The sequence below is a fragment of the Pseudophryne corroboree genome, assembly GCF_028390025.1.
Source record: "Pseudophryne corroboree isolate aPseCor3 chromosome 3 unlocalized genomic scaffold, aPseCor3.hap2 SUPER_3_unloc_7, whole genome shotgun sequence".
Taxonomy (NCBI): domain Eukaryota; kingdom Metazoa; phylum Chordata; class Amphibia; order Anura; family Myobatrachidae; genus Pseudophryne; species Pseudophryne corroboree.
The window spans coordinates 1,970,801-1,994,511 of record NW_026967563.1 but is presented as its reverse complement, the minus strand read 5'-3'; the positions used below and the strand labels follow the sequence as shown (position 1 = coordinate 1,994,511).

The following is a 23,711-nucleotide window of genomic DNA, read 5'->3' as shown; positions in this document are numbered from 1 at the left end:
TACACATTGCAGCAGGTAGAGCACGTTATACACATTGCACCAGGTAGAGCACGTTATACACATTGCAGCAGGTAGAGCACGTTATACACATTGCACCAGGTAGAGCACGTTATACACATTGCAGCAGGTAGAGCACGTTATACACATTGCAGCAGGTAGAGCACGTTATACACATTGCACCAGGTAGAGCACGTTATACACATTGCAGCAGGTAGAGCACGTTACACACATTGCAGCAGGTAGAGCACGTTATACACATTGCAGCAGGTAGAGCACGTTATACACATTGCAGCAGGTAGAGCACGTTATACACATTGCAGCAGGTAGAGCACGTTATACACATTGCAGCAGGTAGAGCTCATTATACACATTGCACCAGGTAGAGCACGTTATACACATTGCAGCAGGTAGAGCACGTTATACACATTGCAGCAGGTAGAGCACGTTATACACATTGCACCGGGTAGAGCACGTTATACACATTGCACCAGGTATAGCTCATTATACACATTGCACCAGGTAGAGCACATTATACACATTGCAGCAGGTAGAGCTCGTTATACACATTGCACCAGGTATAGCTCATTATACACATTGCACCAGGTAGAGCACGTTATACACATTGCAGCAGGTAGAGCACGTTATACACATTGCACCAGGTAGAGCACGTTATACACATTGCAGCAGGTAGAGCTCATTATACACATTGCACCAGGTATAGCTTATTATACACATTGCACCAGGTAGAGCACATTATACACATTGCAGCAGGTAGAGCACGTTATACACATTGCAGCAGGTAGAGCGCGTTATACACATTGCACCAGGTAGAGCATGTTATACACATTGCAGCAGGTAGAGCACGTTATACACATTGCAGCAGGTAGAGCACGTTATACACATTGCAGCAGGTAGAGCACGTTATACACATTGCAGCAGGTAGAGCACGTTATACACATTGCAGCAGGTAGAGCACGTTATACACATTGCAGCAGGTAGAGCACGTTATACACATTGCAGCAGGTAGAGAACGTTACACACATTGCAGCAGGTAGAGCATGTTATACACATTGCAGCAGGTAGAGCGAGTTATACACATTGCAGCAGGTAGAGCACGTTATACACATTGCAGCAGGTAGAGCACGTTATACACATTGCAGCAGGTAGAGCACGTTATACACATTGCACCAGGTAGAGCACGTTATACACATTGCACCAGGTAGAGCACATTATACACATTGCAGCAGGTAGAGCACGTTATACACATTGCAGCAGATAGAGCACGTTATACACATTGCAGCAGGTAGAGCACATTATACACATTGAACCAGGTAGAGCACGTTATACACATTGCACCAGGTAGAGCACGTTCTACACATTGCACCGGGTAGAGCACGTTCTACACATTGCAGCAGGTAGAGCACGTTATACACATTGCAGCAGGTAGAGCACATTATACACATTGCGCCAGGTAGAGCACATTATACACAAAGCGCCAGGTACAGCACGTTATACACATTGCACCAGGTATAGCTCATTATACACATTGCACCAGGTATAGCTCATTATACACATTGCGCCAGGTAGAGCATGGTATACACATTGCACCAGGTAGAGCACATTATACACATAGCGCCAGGTACAGCACGTTATACAGATTGCACCAGGTATAGCTCATTATACACATTGCACCAGGTAGAGCACATTATACACACAGCACCAGGTAGAGTGCATTATACACATTGCACCAGGTAGAGCATGTTATAAACATTGCGCCAGGTAGAGCGCGTTCTACACATTGCGCCAGGTAGAGCACGTTATACATATTTTGCCCCAGGTAGAGCACGTTATACACAATGCGCCAGGTAGAGCACGTTATACATATTGCGCCAGGTAGAGCACGTTATACACATTGCATCAGGTAGAGCTCATTATACACATTGCACCAGGTTGAGCACATTATACACATTGTGCCAGGTAGAGAATGTTATACACATTGCGCCAGGTAGAGCACGTTATACACATTGCACCAGGGAGAGCGTGTTATACACATTGCATCAGGTAGAGCACGTTATACACATTGCACCAGGTAGAGCACGTTCTACACATTGCACCAGGTAGAGCACGTTATACACATTGCAGCAGGTAGAGCACATTATACACATTGCGCCAGGTAGAGCACATTATACACAGCGCCAGGTACAGCACGTTATACACATTGCACCAGGTATAGCTCATTATACACATTGCAGCAGGTATAGCTCATTATACACATTGCGCCAGGTAGAGCATGGTATACACATTGCACCAGGTAGAGCACATTATACACATTGCGCCAGGTAGAGCACATTATACACATAGCGCCAGGTACAGCACGTTATACAGATTGCACCAGGTATAGCTCATTATACACATTGCACCAGGTAGAGCACATTATACACACAGCGCCAGGTAGAGTGCATTATACACATTGCACCAGGTAGAGCATGTTATAAACATTGCGCCAGGTAGAGCACGTTATACATATTTTGCCCCAGGTAGAGCACGTTATACACAATGCGCCAGGTAGAGCACGTTATACATATTGCGCCAGGTAGAGCACGTTATACACATTGCATCAGGTAGAGCTCATTATACACATTGCACCAGGTTGAGCACATTATACACATTGTGCCAGGTAGAGAATGTTATACACATTGCGCCAGGTAGAGCACGTTATACACATTGCACCAGGGAGAGCGTGTTATACACATTGCATCAGGTAGAGTGCATTATACACATTGCAGCAGGTAAAGCACGTTATACACATTGCAGCAGGTAGAGCGCGTTATACACATTGCACCAGGTAGAGTACGCTATACACATTGCACCAGGTAGAGCACGTTATACACATTGCAGCAGGTAGAGCACGTTATACACATTGCAGCAGGTAAAGCACGTTATACACATTGCACCAGGTAGAGCACGTTACACACATTGCAGCAGGTAGAGCACGTTATACACATTGCAGCAGGTAGAGCACGTTATACACATTGCAGCAGGTAGAGCACGTTATACACATTGCAGCAGGTAGAGCACGTTATACACATTGCAGCAGGTAGAGCACGTTATACACATTGCAGCAGGTAGAGCACGTTATACACATTGCAGCAGGTAGAGCACGTTATACACATTGCAGCAGGTAGAGCACATTATACACATTGCAGCAGGTAGAGCACGTTATACACATTGCAGCAGGTAGAGCACGTTATACACATTGCGCCAGGTAGAGCACGTTATACACATTGCACCAGGTAGAGCGCGTAATACACATTTCAGCAGGTAGAGCACGTTATACACATTGCAGCAGGTAGAGCGCGTTATACACATTGCACCAGGTAGAGCACGTTATACACATTGCAGCAGGTAGAGCACGTTATACACATTGCAGCAGGTAGAGCACGTTATACACATTGCGCCAGGCAGAGCACGTTATACACACTGCACCAGGTAGAGCACGTTATACACATTGCAGCAGGTAGAGCACGTTATACACATTGCAGCAGGTAGAGCACGTTATACACATTGCAGCAGGTAGAGCACGTTATACACATTGCAGCAGGTAGAGCACGTTATACACATTGCACCAGGTAGAGCACGTTATACACATTGCAGCAGGTAGAGCACGTTATACACATTGCAGCAGGTAGAGCACGTTATACACATTGCAGCAGGTAGAGCACGTTATACACATTGCAGCAGGTAGAGCGCGTTATACACATTGCACCAGGTAGAGCACATTATACACATTGCAGCAGGTAGAGCACGTTATACACATTGCAGCAGGTAGAGCACGTTATACACATTGCGCCAGGTAGAGCACGTTATACACATTGCACCAGGTAGAGCGCGTAATACACATTTCAGCAGGTAGAGCACGTTATACACATTGCAGCAGGTAGAGCGCGTTATACACATTGCACCAGGTAGAGCACGTTATACACATTGCAGCAGGTAGAGCACGTTATACACATTGCGCCAGGTAGAGCACGTTATACACATTGCACCAGGTAGAGCGCGTAATACACATTTCAGCAGGTAGAGCACGTTATACACATTGCAGCAGGTAGAGCGCGTTATACACATTGCGCCAGGTAGAGCACGTTATACACATTGCACCAGGTAGAGCGCGTAATACACATTTCAGCAGGTAGAGCACGTTATACACATTGCAGCAGGTAGAGCGCGTTATACACATTGCACCAGGTAGAGCACGTTATACACAATGCAGCAGGTAGAGCACGTTATACACATTGCAGCAGGTAGAGCGCGTTATACACATTGCAGCAGGTAGAGTACGTTATACACATTGCAGCAGGTAGAGCACATTATACACATTGCGCCAGGTAGAGCACGTTATACACATTGCAGCAGGTAGAGCACGTTATACACATTGCAGCAGGTAGAGCACGTTATACACATTGCAGCAGGTAGAGCACGTTATACACATTGCAGCAGGTAGAGCACGTTATACACATTGCAGCAGGTAGAGCACGTTATACACATTGCGCCAGGTAGAACACGTTATACACATTGCAGCAGGTAGAGCACGTTATACACATTGCAGCAGGCAGAACATTTATATGATTAAAAAAACAGGAGAATAAATGATTCTAAACACATTAGTAAATAATACATTTAATATATGTAATGGGTTTATGGTGCTGCTATAATAGAAGCCCCAGACTGGATTTAGGGGTCATTCCGAGTTGATCGCTCGCTGCAGTTTTTCGCAGCACAGTGAACAGATTACTACTGCGCATGAGTATGCACCACAATGCTCAGGTGGATCGCACGGTACAAAGCGAATCGTTGCTGAGCGATGGATTTAACGAAGAATCCATTTGCAACGCTGGTCGCAAGGTGATTGACAGGAAGAGGGCATTTGTGGGTGGCAACTGACCGTTTTCTGGGTGTGTTTGGGAAAACGCAGGCGTGTCCAGGCGTTTGCAGGGCGGGTGTCTGATGTCAATTCCGGCTCCAAAAAGACAGAAATGATCTTAGAAACTTAGAAACTGCACAAAATGTTTTTGCAACGCTCCCTCGCACAAGCGATCGCACACTGCAAAGTGAATATACGCTCCCCTATAGGCGGCGACTATCTGATCGCTGCGCTGCAAAAAATAGCTAGCGAGCGATCAACTCGGAATGAGGGCCTTAGACGCTACAAAAGTGTTGCAGGGGGAGCGAGAGGGTGACAATGCTGCTGGGCTGTAATACCGACGCCAGAATCCTGACAGCCGCCAGAATACCGATGCCGGCATCCCGAGGAGATCAGGATCCCGCCGCCACAGGTTTAGCGTGCGGGAGGGGGATAGGTTTAGGCACACCCAGGGGGGCGGTATAGGGTATGGGGTGGGGGAGGTTAGGGTTAGGCTGCAGTGAGGGGGGATAGGGTTAGGCACTAAGGGGGAGGGTTAGATTTAGGCTGTGGGTAAGGGGGGTTAGGTTTAGGCACTTCTTGGGGGGTTAGTTCTGCAGAGAGGGGTGATAGGGTTAGGGTTAGGCTGTGTGTAAGGGGTTAGGCACTGCTGGGGGGATAGGGTTAGGCTGTGGGTAAGGGGGTTAGGTTTAGGCTGTGGGTAAGGGGGTTAGGTTTAGGCAGTGCTGGGGGCAGGTTAGGGTTAGGCTGTGGGTAAGGGGGGTTAGGGTTAGGCACTGCTGGGGGGAGGTTAGGGTTAGGCTGTGGGTAAGGGGGGTTAGGTTTAGGCACTGCTGGGGGGATAGGGTTAGGCTGTGGGTAAGGTGGTTAGGTTTAGGCTGTGGGTAAGGGGGGGTTAGGGTTAGGCTGTGGGTAAGGGGGGTTAGGTTTAGGCACTGCTGGGGGAAGGTTAGGGTTAGGCTGTGGGTAAGGGGGGTTAGGTTTAGGCACTGCTGGGGGGAGATTAGGGTTAGGCTGTGGGTAAGGGGAGGTTAGGTTTAGGCACTGCTGGGGGGAGGTTAGGGTTAGGATGTGGGTAAGGGGGGTTAGGTTTAGGCACTGCTGGGGGGAGGTTAGGCTGTGGGTAAGGGGGGTTAGGTTTAGGCACTGCTGGGGGGAGGTTAGGGTTAGGATGTGGGTAAGGGGGGTTAGGTTTAGGCACTGCTGGGGGGAGGTTAGGCTGTGGGTAAGGGGGGTTAGGTTTAGGCACTGCTGGGGGGAGGTTAGGGTTAGGCTGTGGGTAAGGAGGTTAGGTTTAGGCACTGCTGGGGGGAGGTTAGGGTTAGGCTGTGAGTGGGAGGGTTAGGTGTCGGCAGTGCTGCGATTGGGATGCCGGTGTGGTTTCTAATTTCTAGCCTTATATGATGTAGCCCGGGCTCAGATCACTTCTATAAATGCTTTTGACGGAAGCAGACGTTTTAGGCAGCTTGACAGGATGATCCCAGAAGTAACGGGTGTACCACAGGTACCAGCAGTGCCTGCACAGTAGATTCATGTTATATTCTCATAGATCCTTAGCTTGGTCTAGTTGTGAATGGCGCTGGGAATATCAGGGAAACTTACTGTAGTGGATGCCTGAAACAACCACTGAGGTCGGGCTACAAGCCCATGACACTCCCAGAAGACACACAAGGCATGCAATGAAAGCCACCACCCAAGTTCAGCCACCCGCTCCTAGGCTACTTACCCTACCCCACAGCACTTATGCTGTCACCGGCGCTCACCTCCTGCCCGCAGCACAGCGTAGAGCAGCCGTAGAGCCGTCTTCACTCTCTGCCCGGCCCCCGTGTGAATCCGCGGCTGCATGTGACCAGGAGGGGAGGCACCGCCAGAGGACTGGTAGTGGTAAGGCTCCACCTCCTCTTTTACAGGCAGGAAGTGCAGTCAATTGAGAGCCAGGAATTGGCAGCAGTGCAGCGCGTCTTTCGGGGACCCACACGTTTTAGAAAAGTGAGTCCCCATCCTCTGATCTGGGCAAAATACATTTGCGAACACTGTGTGTGTGTATATATGTATGTGTATATATATGTGTGTGTATATATATATATATATATATATATATAATAGTATGGTGAGGCACTGCAGTGCCTGGGTATTTGGAGCCTGTGCAGGGCACTGGCTCAGTGTATATTTAAGCAACAATGTGTATAGTTGATAAAGCTGAATTCTTTTATCGTATAAACAACCCTTTATGAGGTCTAAGAACACTGTACGCTGTTTACTTAAGAAGTACCGTAAGGGTACGCTAGTTGCGTAACGATCGCTCAGCCGTAGGCGAGACGCTCAAGCGTCACGCTCGCTCACGGCCCAGAGATCACAGGCAGGCACGCTATTGGCTGTGACTAACGTAATGATTCGCTATGGCGTAGCGGACGCTCGAGACCACGAGGAGATCACCAGCGGCGCAGACGCTCACAACGCTATACCTTTATATCTATACCTTTAACAATGAGATACACAGTATACCTTTATGTAGAGACAATGTGTAAGTGCAACCTGGTGTAACCTGATTAACTACAAAGCTGCTTGAGCGTCACCGACGCTCTGTGAACACTTAACACTATGAGAAAATACACAGATACTTGTTTAGGGTCCAAAGCCTATTATATGTATTATAACTAATATACTTGCAAAAAGGAATCACAGTACAAATGATACACTACAATATAACAGAGACTTCCTAACCAAATAACTATACAAGAAATACAATACAATACAATACTAATCAAGGGAAAATACGAGAGAAAGAGAAGAGAGGGAGAGAGAGAGATATGAGAGAAATGGCTCACAGTAAGACAATATGATTACGGAGAGAAACTTACGCACAAGGGGAAACGATCGCAAGCGCCTCTGGACATCCAGCTTCCCGATTATCAGCAATGAGAACCGTTTGAAGAGAAGTGTAAGCTGGATGCCACAGGCCCGTCTTTTATGCTCCACACACAATGCAATCTAATGGTCTCTACAATCTTATCGTCCATTGGACACAGGAATTCGGCTTCGCATTATAACAAAAGGTCATAGGTTGATTCATACAGGTGGGCTGTGACGATTTCAAACAGCTCAGGTGGGTGGGACACTGCGTTTCCCGCCGCATACCTGAGTAAGAGTAAATAATAGTAATGGACATAAACTTCTTATGTCCATAACTATTCGTACGAGCGATTAATACGCTCCAAACCAACACCGGAATATTGCTATTTAAATACTCTTCCGATGGGTACCAAACACTACTGTATGACTCCTGTTAGACCCTTCCTACTATGCAAAGAGGGATTCCTCCGTTCAGGGACATTCTATATTAACCAAACTTCCAGAATCTATCAAAGGGACCATGATCTATAAACTACGTTAATTGTGAAAATATGTAACGATTGGGTCGCACGCTACGACTACATACTCTTTACCGTAAATACGCATACTGAGTGCGAGCGGGTGCACGCAACAGCGGGTATGCACTATCACGGGAAAGCGCACGCATGCGCAGCGCGGACCAGTGTGAGGTGCAAATATGGCAGTGTGTATAGGGATATTTTTCTGACTTTGACAGTCCACCCTTTGGCAGTCAATAACTGCCACCTTCTAAAACATTTCAAAAGGAGAAAAATATATGTCAGGGGTTAATTCATTTCTATGGTTGGGTAAGGGAGGAGAGAGGAGAAGGTGTGAAGAGGGTATAACCTAGTGAGATAGCAGAAGCATGTGTGTATGAGTCCATGTTTGGGGGGTCATGTATCATCGTGCCGTACGTGTTGTAAATCAAGCTTCGAGGTATTGCGAAGTATACATTTGAATTCCTTCTTATCCCGTATCAAGGGTCTGTGGATGGGCTGTCAAACTCTACCGAGCTCATTTTGGCTTTTAGTTGTAACAAAATGGGGACGCACATTTTAGTTGATGATACATGAATGGGGGAAGTATGTGGTTGCTGATATCTGTGCCTGTATTCCCTATCGACTATGTGTGTCATTACCTGAGGGTTGTAGAGATGAAGATAAAGAACACTTATGGAAAATGCAATGATATTCTATGTCAGGTAAATGTACATCTGTCGTTGAAGTTTTGTTCGGTATCAGTTGAAAGTCGTCTTCTTTGCGCTGTTTTGCTCGTTAGGCATGAGCAATAAGCTTTGTCAATGCCATCAGATTTACAAAAAATGTTGGGCTAGCGTAAGTTTAAGAATACTAGGGAAACTGGGGATCCATGGCAAAGTTCATCAAATGTCCATTTCTCAAGTGGTCAAAACTCCTTCTTTGGTCCATCCGTTGTCTGTATAGCGTCTCGTCAACTTCCTCGTCCAAGGGGGTCTTTTTATCTTGGAGAAAAGCAGAAAAACAGGTGAAAGAAACGGACCGTATAATCGCATTTTCATCACATCATGGTTTCTATCATTGGGTCATAAATCAAATCCAGGTTAATTACGGTTTCTTCACTCCTCAAGCTCATCACTCTTGTACTTTGTTTGCACCTCATTAAAGCCTGCCCGCATCTAAATATCAATCCAATAGATATAACAACACCTAAGATACATAGGAGAAATTTCCCAACATCCATTATGACTCCTTGAGCCCAGTCTCCCAAACCGGAGAACCAATTTCGCGGGTTCAACCATGACACCCAACCAGTCAGCTCATTACCTACAGCAGCAAGAGTGAGATTGTGTTTTCGGCGAAATTCCCACTTTAATTGGAGAATATCGTCCATCTTTTGGTCTATGACCTCTACCGGATCCTCGGTGCTATTTGTGATATACGTGCAACACTTCACGCCGTACTGCGTTGCCAATGTAACGCAATATCCGCCTGTTACTGCTGTAAGATAATTAAGAACCATTCTATGCTGTACCAGTTCTGTTTTATAAGCTTGGAGTTCTCTTCCAGTGTATCTAAACGTGTCATCATACATTTCAGTGATATTATCTAACAAATTGGCGAGTGCGGAAATGTATCTATAATTCATCACTCCTCGAGCGGTACGAGTGAAATCTAATGCCACCAGAACCTGAATCCCGGTGGATTCATGGATCAGATCAGAGGCCGGATGCTCTAACCTTTCTGACAGTTGTCTTTTAACCCGGTGCTTGTAATGAGTGTGAGTATAAGGAGCTTGGGCACCACGGTGTATGTCTTTCATTTTGTCGTGTGTTACAGTCATCACTTCAGGCAATACTTTTCCAATATAACACAATCCTTCAGAGTTTGGGGCAAGCCACTTGTACGCCTTTCTCCCGCATATGAAATATGCATCATCGGGGAGAACATATGGGACGGAATATGTCATTACCATGTTACACATTTTCCATGTGAACTCTCCTAACCCTAATTCTCCCATCTGTTTAGTACACGTATCAGTTTGTACGATATGTGCACAGTATCCTGGTGATACTTCTCCAACTCTCGTAATCCTATTTCCTAAGGTATACCTATACCGGAAAGATTTTCCTCTACTGGCTATGTGGCGTACAAGCTCTGTATCTGTAGGCATTCTATCTGCTCTATGCGAAAAGGTCATGGTTTGGTTGCTCCATGACACTTCCCAATTTCCCAGCTTTCGGGGATTGGAGATGTTAAAACATAATAGGGACCTATCCACATGGTATTGGTGGAGCTTCAAACTAGGAGGGCTGGAGATATTAAACCTCCGGTCCACCAGTCTCCCACCCTTTAACTCAAGTACCTCCCCTAACGTTAAAGGAAATGGTACTAGCCCTGATTTGCTATGACCCTGAGGTACTTGAGAGCATACCCAACAATCTGTTTTATTTAACACGTTACCCACTAAGGAGTGATGGTCACTCAATGGATGCCGGTCCATATGGATATTAAAACTGGATTGGCACTTCTTTATGCATCCATCTTCAACCATTGTCACAGAGCCTACAGATACAGTTTTCTTTTTGAACTAACAATCCTTCAAAGAAAATGTTTACAGATAACATGGTTGTTCGATCGTGCCCGGTACTCGCCTTTGCTTGGTGATTGGGTTGCTATTGGAAATTTACACCTCCGTCTCAGTCATCAGGACCTTTCTGGATCCTTTCTCGACCTCACTGGTACTCTCACTGAAACAGACTGCTCTGGTCAACATCATGGTTAACAGGAAAATCCATATCACAGTCTCTTGGGGCAAGTCCATCTTACAGGAGGAGAAAAGAAGAAATTTGTAAAGGGGGTATAAGAAAACAGTTTGAGGGGGAGAGAACTTGTTACGATAATAAGTTCTCTCGTCTTGTTGTTCTTCTTGTTCTGCTGTCCTCTCAAAGGTGCTGTCTCTCAGTCTTCCAAACGAACATTCTGGTGATGCAATATTCCTTCCCAACCGATGATCTTTCTGTAAGGAGCAAAAATCTGGCATTACCATTGGTCCAACTGAGGGGTGACATAGCATCTTTAAACCATGAAAACATGAGTGGGAAGAGAGAGACAACAAAAAAAAACAAAAGAGATAGAGAACAATTCATGTGCATATATACATTACATAACTCGACAATAACCATCAATAAGAAAAGAGAAACAAAACATTTTTAAACATTGTCAACATTAAGAAAACATTGTTAGCATTAGAAAAACATTGTCAGACTTATTAGGCTGTCATATCTATGTGTCTAATGGTCTCCTTGAGCAGTCCCTCCCCACCAGCACCTGCATTACTCCACTGTCTGTATCTGGCCAGAAATACATTGTGGCGGAGGTCATGCTGGGGTTTGGTAGACTTCTGCAAGGACCAAGTGGATATGCAATGTGTGAATTCTTACCAATACTCGTCAGAGATGGGGATAGAGAGAGAGAGAAAAAAAAACATTTCACAGATACATTTACAACGTTTCACCTGGTCATTCCTGTGTCTTTCAGTGAATGACCTCCCAATTTATTAACCGTTACCTCAGGCTTACCATCAGTCCTAATGTTCACCTTTCCTGACTACATATCATGAGTGTGGACCAAAATTCTTCCTGTCGGATCTCTGATTATAATTTGGTGTGTCCTTACTTTGCTCATTTCTTGGTCTAGGGGGTCTAACTTTATGTGGGCTGTTACAGTTGCTAGCATAATGCCCTTCTCTTCTACAATGATAACAAATCCTGGGCTTCCTCCACGTGTCAATGACCTGAGGTTTTGGTTGATACGCTCGGATGCTCATCATCATCAACCGTTTCCCCTGTACTTCCCTGATTCCTTGGATTTCATGATTATGGTGTTGTCTTTCTCTTGAGCTACAATCTCTTGCAAAGTGTCCCTTTTTATGACAATTGTAACAGACTTCCATATCTGGATTTCTCGCAGGGGTGTGGGGCTTTTGTTGGGGTGGTCTTGTGGTTAGGGCCTGTATATTTGCTGCCATTAACTTATCTCTTAGTGACTCTCTGTATCTGGTGATATTCTGATCATGATTAATGACGGCCTCTCTTAGTGCGGCCACCGAGATATCTCTCCAGTTTGGGTTGGTGGTCTGTACCCTTGTTTTTAATTCATCCTTTAAACCATTCATTAATACCTTAACCGCTATTCCTTTATGTTGTGCATTTGTCTTGATGTCTGCGATCCCAGTGTTTCTAGCCATTATTTGCAGTGCTCGATTGAAATAATTAGAAACATTTTCCCTTTCGTTTTGCCTTATGGAGAAAATTTCATTCCACTTGACAGCGGCTGGGAAATATATTCCTAACTGTCGGTTAATCTGCCTAATACATTCCTGATTGTGTTCCTCCATACAAGGTACCTCCGTGTCTAATTTACAATCAGCAATGAATTTTGCAGGGTCAACACTGGAGGGCAAACATGCCCTCAGCACTGTCCGCCACTCTTTGTTGGTGGGTTCTGTGGCGTTTCCTAGTTCTTTAATAAACCTTTGACATTTGGCTAGATTTTTCCTAGGATCAGGAAATTCAGACATAATTGATCTCAATTCGGTCCGGGACCAGAGACAGCGCATTGCACTGTCCTTGACGGGAATGATTCCCTGATCGTCAGTCTTCCCATTGGGGACTGAGATCACCCTGGCCAGATCGAGCTCAACTACATCATCTTGTGTTGGTCTTACATTTTGGGGTACATCTGTTTGTGCGTGATATGAAACATTGTACGTACCTGTGGACACGACCTCACCTGACCCTCCGTTAGGGGGTTCGATTATGGCCTTTACCAATTTGGTCGCGTCCACCTGGATGTCTTGTAGGATGGCTTCCGGAAGAGGTGCCGACATTGTTCTGGCCTCACTTTCATGAGTGTATTCCTGGGGGAAGTTTGACATGGGGTGCAACTTGCATAGGTTAATAGTTGTACATTCAACAGTATTACAATAATCATTGTTACATTTATTACACTTATTCTTATAATTTATACTACAGTTGCTAAGAGCGTTTTTATTGTTCAACCTTGTGCTTTTCTCCGCAACCACAATCCTCCCTGCTGCCATGTCTCTCCCCTCAAGATAAGAGTCAGAAAAGTCAATTGAATCTCTTTGTAATTCACCTTCCTGTTGCCATAACTGCAAATAATCATAATGTTTACTTCGTCTCTTTGTTGGTTCAATGAGACATATCCTCCTCCTTAAATTTTGTAACACTTTTGGGCTAAAGCTGCCTATATTTGGGAACTTCTCCCCATCATGTACAGTCATTCTTTCCCATTCATCACATAAAACTTCTGTGTGACTTCCATGTTTCTCACACATTATGTACCTGGCCGATCCTACTGGACGGTCTTCTGAATCAACCCGAACCGAGGTTGATCGCCCCCTACCTGAACAACTGGCCCCCATAATCTGCAGGTGTTGCTTACTACTCCTTTGATCTTTATATCAAGGTCTTCAGCGAACCCTTACAGACAAACCAAGATGTCCTGGGCAGGCTGGCGGTGGCGGTTTACCAAGTGCCCCACTCACTTCTCGCCCACGTTGGCCAGTACTGCAATCACTGTATCCAGAGCTGCGGTACCCAACTCAGGGCCCCTGTGAACCTTTATTTACTGGGGCGCGTTCCCCAGCAAGTATCGGTTGTTGGATAGTTCCTGAGTGACCAGCGAACTTCCCTTCCAAAAATAAAAAATTACACAAATCACGTCAGAATGTACAAATAGCGTTTATGACCTTTGTACGAAAATGGTACCGGTCAGGTTTACTAATGCACACAATTACGTGCGGTACAATCGTTCAGTACATAAGCAACTAATCTTATGTACGGAGCGACCAACGGAAACGAAAATTTCGGCTGCGAATTCCTTCAGCCAGAGCTTGTATGGCCTATATGGGTTCTGCACCAACCCCCGGGGTTGTGCCTCTTACCTCTATAGCGGACTTCCTTGTCTATTGTACTTGTTGCCTTATGACCTCCTGGTCTGTTACCTTATGACCTCCTGGTCTGTTACCTTGTGGTCCGCTATACTCTAATGCTCAAATATTATTTTTAACCAAGGATGCCTCCCTAGCCACCGTATATGTCACTTACACGTATGTTCCTGACGAGTACCCGACTTTCCTTGTGGTTCCACCTTAAAGTTATATAAACTAATGTATAATACAAACAAAACCACTCACTCACCACATGTACACTTTTGTTTCTATTTCTATTTCTGCGCAGAAATTTTTTCTTTAGACCAGCTGTGTTACCAATTAGGAGCAGGATCTGTTAATTTAAATTTCGTATCCAAAAAATAGATTTGCGTTATTTCTCGCCTGTTGCGCTATTTACCGCGTTGCGTTACTTATCGCTTTGCGTGTCTTATCGCTCTTGCGTTAAAAATCAACTTATCGTGACTTGAGCTACGTGGGCGTAACCGGACGCTACGCTGCGTAATGTACGCTGCGTGCCTCGGCCTTTGGATTGCGTACGCAAGTCTCAGTTAGGGACACGTGTACGCAAAGCAAAGATCCACCGTAACACAATTTATACTTTTATCAATGTAGATGATCCCTGATCATCTACCGCACACCACACTGACTTCGCCTTATCTCCCAGGCAAACTGTGTGTTGGTCTATACTTTAACTATTACCTCTATTCTTAAACTATGAAATAACAGCAAATCTCTTTTAGCACTTTTCTATCAACTATAAAACTGGCAAACAGGATAGTGATATACGAAAATTTTAAATGAAAAGGAAATACAGATGTATACGTGCGTGTATACGCAAGACAGAAGAAAAATACAGTTTTAAAAGACACAAGCGTTTTGTTCTTACCTCCGGTTCCCGGATTCCTTCAGCACTCTTTATCTAAGCGAAGCAGACGCTTATCCCGTCAGCACTGCGAGACAACCTCCCGCCCTTTGCTGAGGGATAATGTCTGCTGATCTACCTAGTGCAGATATGTGAAGGACTGGACGGCCCCCAATTGATAAAGCTGAATTCTTTTATCGTATAAACAACCCTTTATGAGGTCTAAGAACACTGTACGCTGTTTACTTAAGAAGTACCGTAAGGGTACGCTAGTTGCCTAACGATCGCTCAGCCGTAGGCGAGACGCTCAAGCGTCACGTTCGCTCACGGCCCAGAGATCACAGGCAGGCACGCTATTGGCTGTGACTAACGTAATGATTCGCTATGGCGTAGCGGACGCTCGAGACCACGAGGAGATCACCAGCGGCGCAGACGCTCACAACGCTATACCTTTATATCTATACCTTTAACAATGAGATACACAGTATACCTTTATGTAGAGACAATGTGTAAGTGCAACCTGGTGTAACCTGATTAACTACAAAGCTGCTTGAGCATCACCGACGCTCTGTGAACACTTAACACTATGAGAAAATACACAGATACTTGTTTAGGGTCCAAAGCCTATTATATGTATTATAACTAATATACTTGCAAAAAGGAATCACAGTACAAATGATACACTACAATATAACAGAGACTTCCTAACCAAATAACTATACAAGAAATACAATACAATACAATACTAATCAAGGGAAAATACGAGAGAAAGAGAAGAGAGGGAGAGAGAGAGATATGAGAGAAATGGCTCACAGTAAGACAATATGATTACGGAGAGAAACTTACGCACAAGGGGAAACGATCGCAAGCGCCTCTGGACATCCAGCTTCCCGATTATCAGCAATGAGAACCGTTTGAAGAGAAGTGTAAGCTGGATGCCACAGGCCCGTCTTTTATGCTCCACACACAATGCAATCTAATGGTCTCTACAATCTTATCGTCCATTGGACACAGGAATTCGGCTTCGCATTATAACAAAAGGTCATAGGTTGATTCATACAGGTGGGCTGTGACGATTTCAAACAGCTCAGGTGGGTGGGACACTGCGTTTCCCGCCGCATACCTGAGTAAGAGTAAATAATAGTAATGGACATAAACTTCTTATGTCCATAACTATTCGTACGAGCGATTAATACGCTCCAAACCAACACCGGAATATTGCTATTTAAATACTCTTCCGATGGGTACCAAACACTACTGTATGACTCCTGTTAGACCCTTCCTACTATGCAAAGAGGGATTCCTCCGTTCAGGGACATTCTATATTAACCAAACTTCCAGAATCTATCAAAGGGACCATGATCTATAAACTACGTTAATTGTGAAAATATGTAACGATTGGGTCGCACGCTACGACTACATACTCTTTACCGTAAATACGCATACTGAGTGCGAGCGGGTGCACGCAACAGCGGGTATGCGCTATCACGGGAAAGCGCACGCATGCGCAGCGCGGACCAGTGTGAGGTGCAAATATGGCAGTGTGTATAGGGATATTTTTCTGACTTTGACATAGTGTACTTGAATTGTATTTAAAGTGAAATGCACTTACTTGGTTGTGTGTCCCAGGAGGGGGGGAATCCATTACTGTGCCGGCAGATGGATTCCTCCAGTACTTTTCCCCAAAAATGGAATGCCTTCCTCTCTAGCCTCCCACATGGAAGTATCATGGGGAGAGAGAGGAGCAGCTCAGCTTTAAAACAAGCTGAATGGTTTTCTGGAGCTCCATAGGGATCACCCTCGGTGGGCAGGAAACCCTAACCGGGGATCTAGGCCTCCCATCTCTGGAGCCCAAGTTTAGGCTGGAGATGGTGAGCTGGGAACCCGGGCAGATTCATGGAAGTAGTTTAGATGAGAAAGCTTCCCCCTGCCTAGACTGAACGTCACCAGGGCGGATAACAACCCTCCAGGATGGGACGGTCAAAGGAGAGTGACTACTCCCCACCGTCCACAGAGGACAATGTTAGCTGTGCATGTGGCCAAGGCATGCACATCACATGGGTAAACAATGATTGGTTGAGAACAGCACGGTGGACTTACCCCCTGTGGTATGTGTATTGGAGTAAGAAAAAAAGAGGAGGCCTGTGAGCCTCCAGAGGTATTATACCATTTTCACTCTGCTGTAAACATTTTGCTGTATTGTTGTTGCCCCTAGCAATAGGGAAGAGTCTTTTTTAAGACTGTTTGAGTGAATAAACATCTGCCTCAAGACGACCGCTTCATCTTGTGACCTGCAGTGCTATGCCAAACATAGTTCAGTTTTACGGCTGTCCAGGGTCCAGTCAGCATCTCCAAGATCCGCCTCCCACCAGCTACCGTGTGGAGGCCTAGTCCAGTGACTAGTAGTGCTTTGTCAACACTATGCAGGTGTGGTAAGACAGCGTGTCGACGCATACAGAGCAGTACCATGGTTCCAGACTCCATGGCAACAAAGAATCTGGTGGCAGCGTAGTACCCACCCACTGCGCAGTGGGTCGAGTCAGTAATAGGTGGTTACTGATGGTAAGTGGGAATCTCCTAAGTGGCCAGATCCCGTGTGACCTAAACATCCATTCCGTGACTGGGGCAGGATGCGAGGGCTTTCATACAGAACCGTCCGGTCACAGAAATTGCTGGCATAGCGGTGGGATAATCTTAGGTGGCTTTTCAGTCACCTGATTGGAGAAGCCGAGTTAGGAGAGGAGTAACTGCAGCGCAGGAGAACGCACAAGATGGCGGACTTCAGCGGAATGTCTAAGGATGATCTGGAGATCGTGTATCAGGAGAAGGGTGTGGATATCCTTTATCAACACGTCCAGAAGCATCATGAGGGCGGCACTCGTGAGCTTGGTGGAGGTAGAGAGTGCTAAGGGCGTTGGCATCAAAGAGGGCGGCCTACCAGTGGACCTTTGTACAGAACCGGTGAGACCCACAAGCCCCACCCTCTCTACTAGCAGCAGCCATGTTTCATACCTAGCAGGGCCGAAGGTCCAACATCCCTGGGGGGGTGACACGGATACCTAAGCAGATCGGCTAGTGGAATTCGGAGAAAGGGCAATGGAGCAAGAGTGCTTGATCATCACCTCACTTTCCAAGGGGCTCCAGTGACTGTGCGCAGCCCATTCTGCCCCCTGCAGTAGCAAGAGCCAGTGCTCCCACCTGAGGCAAAAGCGCGGAGCGTGCAAGAAAGACTGGGCGCACTTAGCCCCAGAATACAGCCCATGGCTTCAGCTGTGTCACTAGGCTGCAGCAGTGAACAGTGCCCGGACTGAGCAGAGTGAGCGGCTTTAGGGCAGGAGGAGTGGGGTACTTAATAGATTGGGTCTTGGTCCCAGCCGGTGGCTGAGAGCTATCAAGGAGGGTAGATAAGCCACTTAGTGAGGAGAACTCCAGAAAGCACGTCTGGATGGACTCAGGCCCCTCTTATTTATTTTTTTATATACTAACAAGTGTGGTACATCCCTGCAAAGGCAGATCCAATCTCTTTCTCATCAGACTCTGCTGTTTTCCCTGTACTCTCACTCAGATGTTCACTGCTGCCAGTAGCACACGTATGAGAAGCAGAAGTATGGTGACAGCTGTATAGATTCTGATATGTAATTCTCTATATCATACTTACCGTACACACATCATCCTTATTACAAGTGAGAGAATAGAGGTAAGACACTGAAGATGGGGGTGTTACAGTGGATTATAACCTAGTAGATGATGATTACAGGGTATTATATGGTATATTGCATGTAAAATACCTTGTTCCACACCTACTCTGCTGTAGCAATATACCTTATATAAGGGTGAGTAACACATGTACAGGCTTACCAGCGTATGAGCACACACATAAAGGAATGCTGCCTTACCAATGCTTCCAGGAGTAACGTTAGGAGACATTATTATAAAGCCTTCATTAAAAGTTATGTTTTAATACACACATTTACTATTAAGTGTCCCAGAAAGTCGTCTTCTCCTATTGTTTACAAGATTAATATTGTTACAGAAAATTTCACATTTCCATAATGTGTTTTATTTCCAGCAGATGGACACACAAGCAGGAATATCTCAGAAGGACATCTAATGTTATCCCCGGATTGTGACATAAAAGATAATGACAGTAGACAGGATTCTCCAGGAGATAACCCCATTACCCCAATTATACATCCAGCTCTATCAGCTGGTCCCTCTGATCCTGGGGAATGTTCTCCTGATCACTCTGATATTGGTGCATCTGTTACAGCTCTGAGAGTAGATACAGTGTTTCCCTGGTCTATAGATACCAAATGTTTTACACAGAACACAAACCTTATTACCCATCAGCCAGCTAAGGCAGGTGAGAGGCCACTGATATGTTCTGAGTGTGGGAAATGTTTTACATACAAATCAGGTCTTGTTACACATGAGAGAATACATACAGGTGAGAAACCATATTCCTGTTCTGAGTGTGGGAAATGTTTTACCCAGAAATCACAACTTATTACACATCAGCGAAGTCACACATGTGAAAGGCCATTTCCATGTCCTGAGTGTGGGAAATGTTTTGCACATAAATCAGATCTTGTTAGTCATAACAGAAATCACACAGGTGAGAAGCCATTTTCATGTTCTGAGTGTGGGAAATGTTTTACCTGGAAATCACAACTTGTTACACATCTGCGAAGTCACACAGGTGAAAATCCATTTCCATGTTCTGAGTGTGAGAAATGTTTTACATATAAATCACAACTTGTAATACATAAGAGAATACATACAGGTGAGAAACCATATTCCTGTTCTGAGTGTGGGAACTGTTTTACATACAAATCAACTCTTGATGCACATAAGAGAAGTCACACAGGTACATCACCATTTCCATGTTCTGAGTGTGGGAAATATTTTGCACAGAAATCACAACTTGCTAGACATCAGAGAAGTCACACAGGTGAGAAGCCATTTCCATGTCCTGAGTGTGGTAAATGTTTTGCACAAAATTCAGATCTTGTTAGTCATAACAGAAGTCACACAGGCGAGAATCCAATTTCTTGCTCTGAGTGTGGGAAATGTTTTGCCTGGAAATCACAACTTGTTAAACATCAGAGAAGTCACACAGGTGAGAAGCCTTTTCCATGTCCTGAGTGTGGGAAATGTTTTGCAAACAAATCAGATCTTGTTAAACATAAGAGAAGTCACACAGGTGAGAAGCCATTTCCATGTACTGAGTGTGGTAAATGTTTTGCACAAAAATCAGATCTTGTTAGTCATGACAGAAGTCACACAGGTGAGAATCCAATTTCCTGCTCTGAGTGTGGGAAATGTTTTGCCCGGAAATCACAACTTGTTATACATCACAGAAGTCACACAGGTGAGAAGCCATTTTCTTGCTCTGAGTGTGGGAAATGTTTTGCCCGGAAATCAGATATTGTTAGACATCAGCGAAGTCACACAGGTGCGAGGCCATTTCCATGTTCTGACTGTGGAAAATGTTTTGCACACAAATCACATCTTGTTATTCATCAGAGAAATCACACAGGTGAGAAGCCTTTTTCTTGCTCTGAGTGCACGAAAAGTTATACTCAGAAATCAGAACTTGTTACACATCAGAGAAGTCACACAGGTGAGAAGCCATTTCCATGTCCTGAGTGTGGGAAATGTTTTGCACACAAAAGAGATCTTTTTAAACATGAGAAAAGTCACACAGGTGAGAAGCCATTTTCTTGCTCTGAGTGTGGGAAATGTTTTGCACTCAAATCAGCTCTTGTTATACATCACAGAAGTCACACAGGTGAGAAGCCATTTTCTTGCTCTGAGTGTGGGAAATGTTTTACACAGAAATCACATCTTGTTACACATCAGCAAAGTCACACAGGTGATAATCCATTTCCATGCTCTGAGTGTGGGAAATGTTTTGCACTCAAATCAGCTCTTGTTATACATCACAGAAGTCACACAGGTGAGAAGCCATTTTCTTGCTCTGAGTGTGGGACATGTTTTACACAGAAATCACATCTTGTTAGACATCAGCAAAGTCACACAGGTGAGAATCCATTTCCATGCTCTGAGTGTGGGAAAGGTTTTGCACACAAATCAGCTCTTGTTGTACATCACAGAAGTCACACAGGTGAGAAGCCATTTCCATGTTCTGAGTGTGGGAAATGTTTTACACACAAATCACAATTTGTTACACACCAGAGAAGACACACAGGTGAGAAGCAATTTTAATCTTCTGGAGTATACTCATCATTGCCATGCGTTGTTCTTCAAGGTTCTTATCGTATCTCCTATGCTTTTTGCAATATACATGCTACTGCATGGTGAAATAATCAGATGTCATGTCCTCATCTACCACTGCTATGCAGATGATCTGTCTTTTGCTCCAGACACTGAGAACCCAGTCCCAATCCTAAATGGTTGTCTAGCTGAGCTCCAGGTGTGGGTGATGCCAGTTGGCTGTGACTCAGTCCTGGTGAAACAGGTCCATATGGTAGAAGCTCACCAACAAAGGACAGGGCTACAGCTCAGCTTTGCAAACCAACCAGACTTACACTTGGGGGTTCAGAGTTACAAAATTCTGATCCTGTGCAGAATCTTGGTGTCCTGGATTGTGGAGTGACACTTAGACATCAGGTATCAGCCACAATCAGATCCTTATCTGAGGAACATAGCCAGACTCCATCACTTATTTCCCTCAGAAGATCTACCTACAGTCATACATGTACTTGTATCATCACGCACAGACTACTGCAATGTCCTCTACCTGGGTCTCCCAGCAAAATAATTACTGAGCTTGTAGCTTGTACAGAATGCAGCAGCCAGGTTGTTACCTAACCAGCCCGTTCCTGCCACATAACACCCATTCTCTGCTCCCTTCACTGGCTGCCTGTAAGATGATGACTCGGGGCCTAATTCAGGTTTGATCGCAGTGTGTGATCCAAACGGAATTATTGAAAAATTGCGGGCGCATCCACTGCGCCCATCCCGTGCATGCACCTGCATTTTCTGCAGAGGGGACGCAGAAAATGTGATTGCCTGTCAGGCAGAGGCAGTCACGGGGGTGGGCGGGCAATGCTCCATTTCCAGGGAGGAAACGGAGCGGTGCGGGGGCAGTGTGGCGCGAACGGAGGACAGACGGGCATGATCACGGCTGTGTGACATCACATGCAGCCGCCATGATCAAGAAAAATGCAGCGGGCCTCCTGCGCAAGCAGCGGCAGCAGCGGGCCTCCTGCGCAAGCAGCGGCAGCAGGAGGCTTCACTAATTTCTACGATAAAGCAGAAATTGTGAGGCAATCGCAATTTCTGCTTCATCAAGGGGGTAGGCGGTGGTCAGCATGCTGGGTGGCCTTGCGATGGGTGGCCCCTAGCACGCTAGGAAAAGGATTGCTAATTAGCAGCATCTGCTATCCTTACTGAATTTAGACCCTCTATTAAGTAATCTTACTGAGTCCCAGCCTTGCATGACCATAATACCAGAAGCAGCTGCTGCCTCCGTACTGCCCGGGTTTCTTCCATCTGTTGATGGACTGTTAGCAGTACCATAAATTCCCAAGCAGTGCTAAGATGTCAGGGGAAACAGGGTGGGTGGCAGTAGTGCAGTAGCGGGGGCTACTGGAGGCAATGTCTATGTGGGTAATATTGTCCCCAAGCAGGGCTGAGGAGGGAGACAGGGCAGGGGGCAGAAGTAGGAGCTGCTGGAGGCAATGTCTATGAGGTTAAACGTCCCCAAGCAGGGCTGAGGAGGGAGACAGGGTGGGTGGCAGTAGTGGGAGCTGCTGGAGGCAATGTCTATGTGGGTAAATGTCCCCAAGCAGGGCTGAGGAGGGAGACAGGGCAGCGGGCAGTAGTAGGAGCTGTTGGATGCAATGTGTATGTGGGTAAACGTCCCCAAGCAGGGCTGAGGAGGGAGACAGGGTGGGTGGCAGTAGTGGGAGCTGCTGGAGGCAATGTCTATGTGGGTAAACATCTGCAAGCAGGGCTGAGGTGTCAGAGCGGGGAGACAGGGCAGGTGGCAGTAGTAGGGGAGACACGGGTGGATGGCAATAGTGGGGGGAGATGGGACGGGCGGCAGTAGTAGGGGAGACAGGGCAGGTGGCAGTAGTAGGGGAGACACGGGTGGATGTCAGTAGTGGGGGGAGACAGGGTGGGTGGCAGTAGTGGGGAGAGGACAGGGTGCGTGGCAGTAGTGGGGGAGACATGGGGTGGATGGCAATAGTGGGGGGAGATGGGGCGGGTGGTCACAGTGCAGTACCAGGGGCTGCTGGAGGCAGTAAAGAGGTGTATGTGTTCCACACAGAATCAGTTGATAATTAGACTTAATGATGATTATGCTTCCTTATTTCTAATGAATCCCTTGTATGTGTTACTGTTATTTGCTGTGTCAGCCTTTATGTGTGTTCTGTGTAATAATCCTGAAAGTAGTGCTGCTACCGATCTCATATCATTTGTAGTAACTTGGAAAAGATGAGATATGAGGTGCACTCTGGAAGCTTATAGGGGGTTAATCAGAGATGAACGCAGATGTGACATCACGCAACCCCCCCCCCCTCCTGGAAAATGGCCCCGGCCCACCCGCGTTCACCCCTCAGGGATGCG

At 45.9% G+C, this 23,711-nt stretch overlaps 1 protein-coding gene across 1 annotated transcript; it reads left to right on the top strand.

Moving 5' to 3' along the window:
* Positions 1-19,186: 19,186 nt before the first annotated feature.
* Positions 19,187-23,213, top strand: LOC134984623 (oocyte zinc finger protein XlCOF6-like). The gene has a single exon (XM_063950168.1). The coding sequence runs from the start codon at positions 19,224-19,226 to the stop codon at positions 21,339-21,341; it is 2,118 nt and encodes a 705-aa protein (XP_063806238.1). The 5' UTR covers positions 19,187-19,223; the 3' UTR covers positions 21,342-23,213.
* Positions 23,214-23,711: the final 498 nt, after the last annotated feature.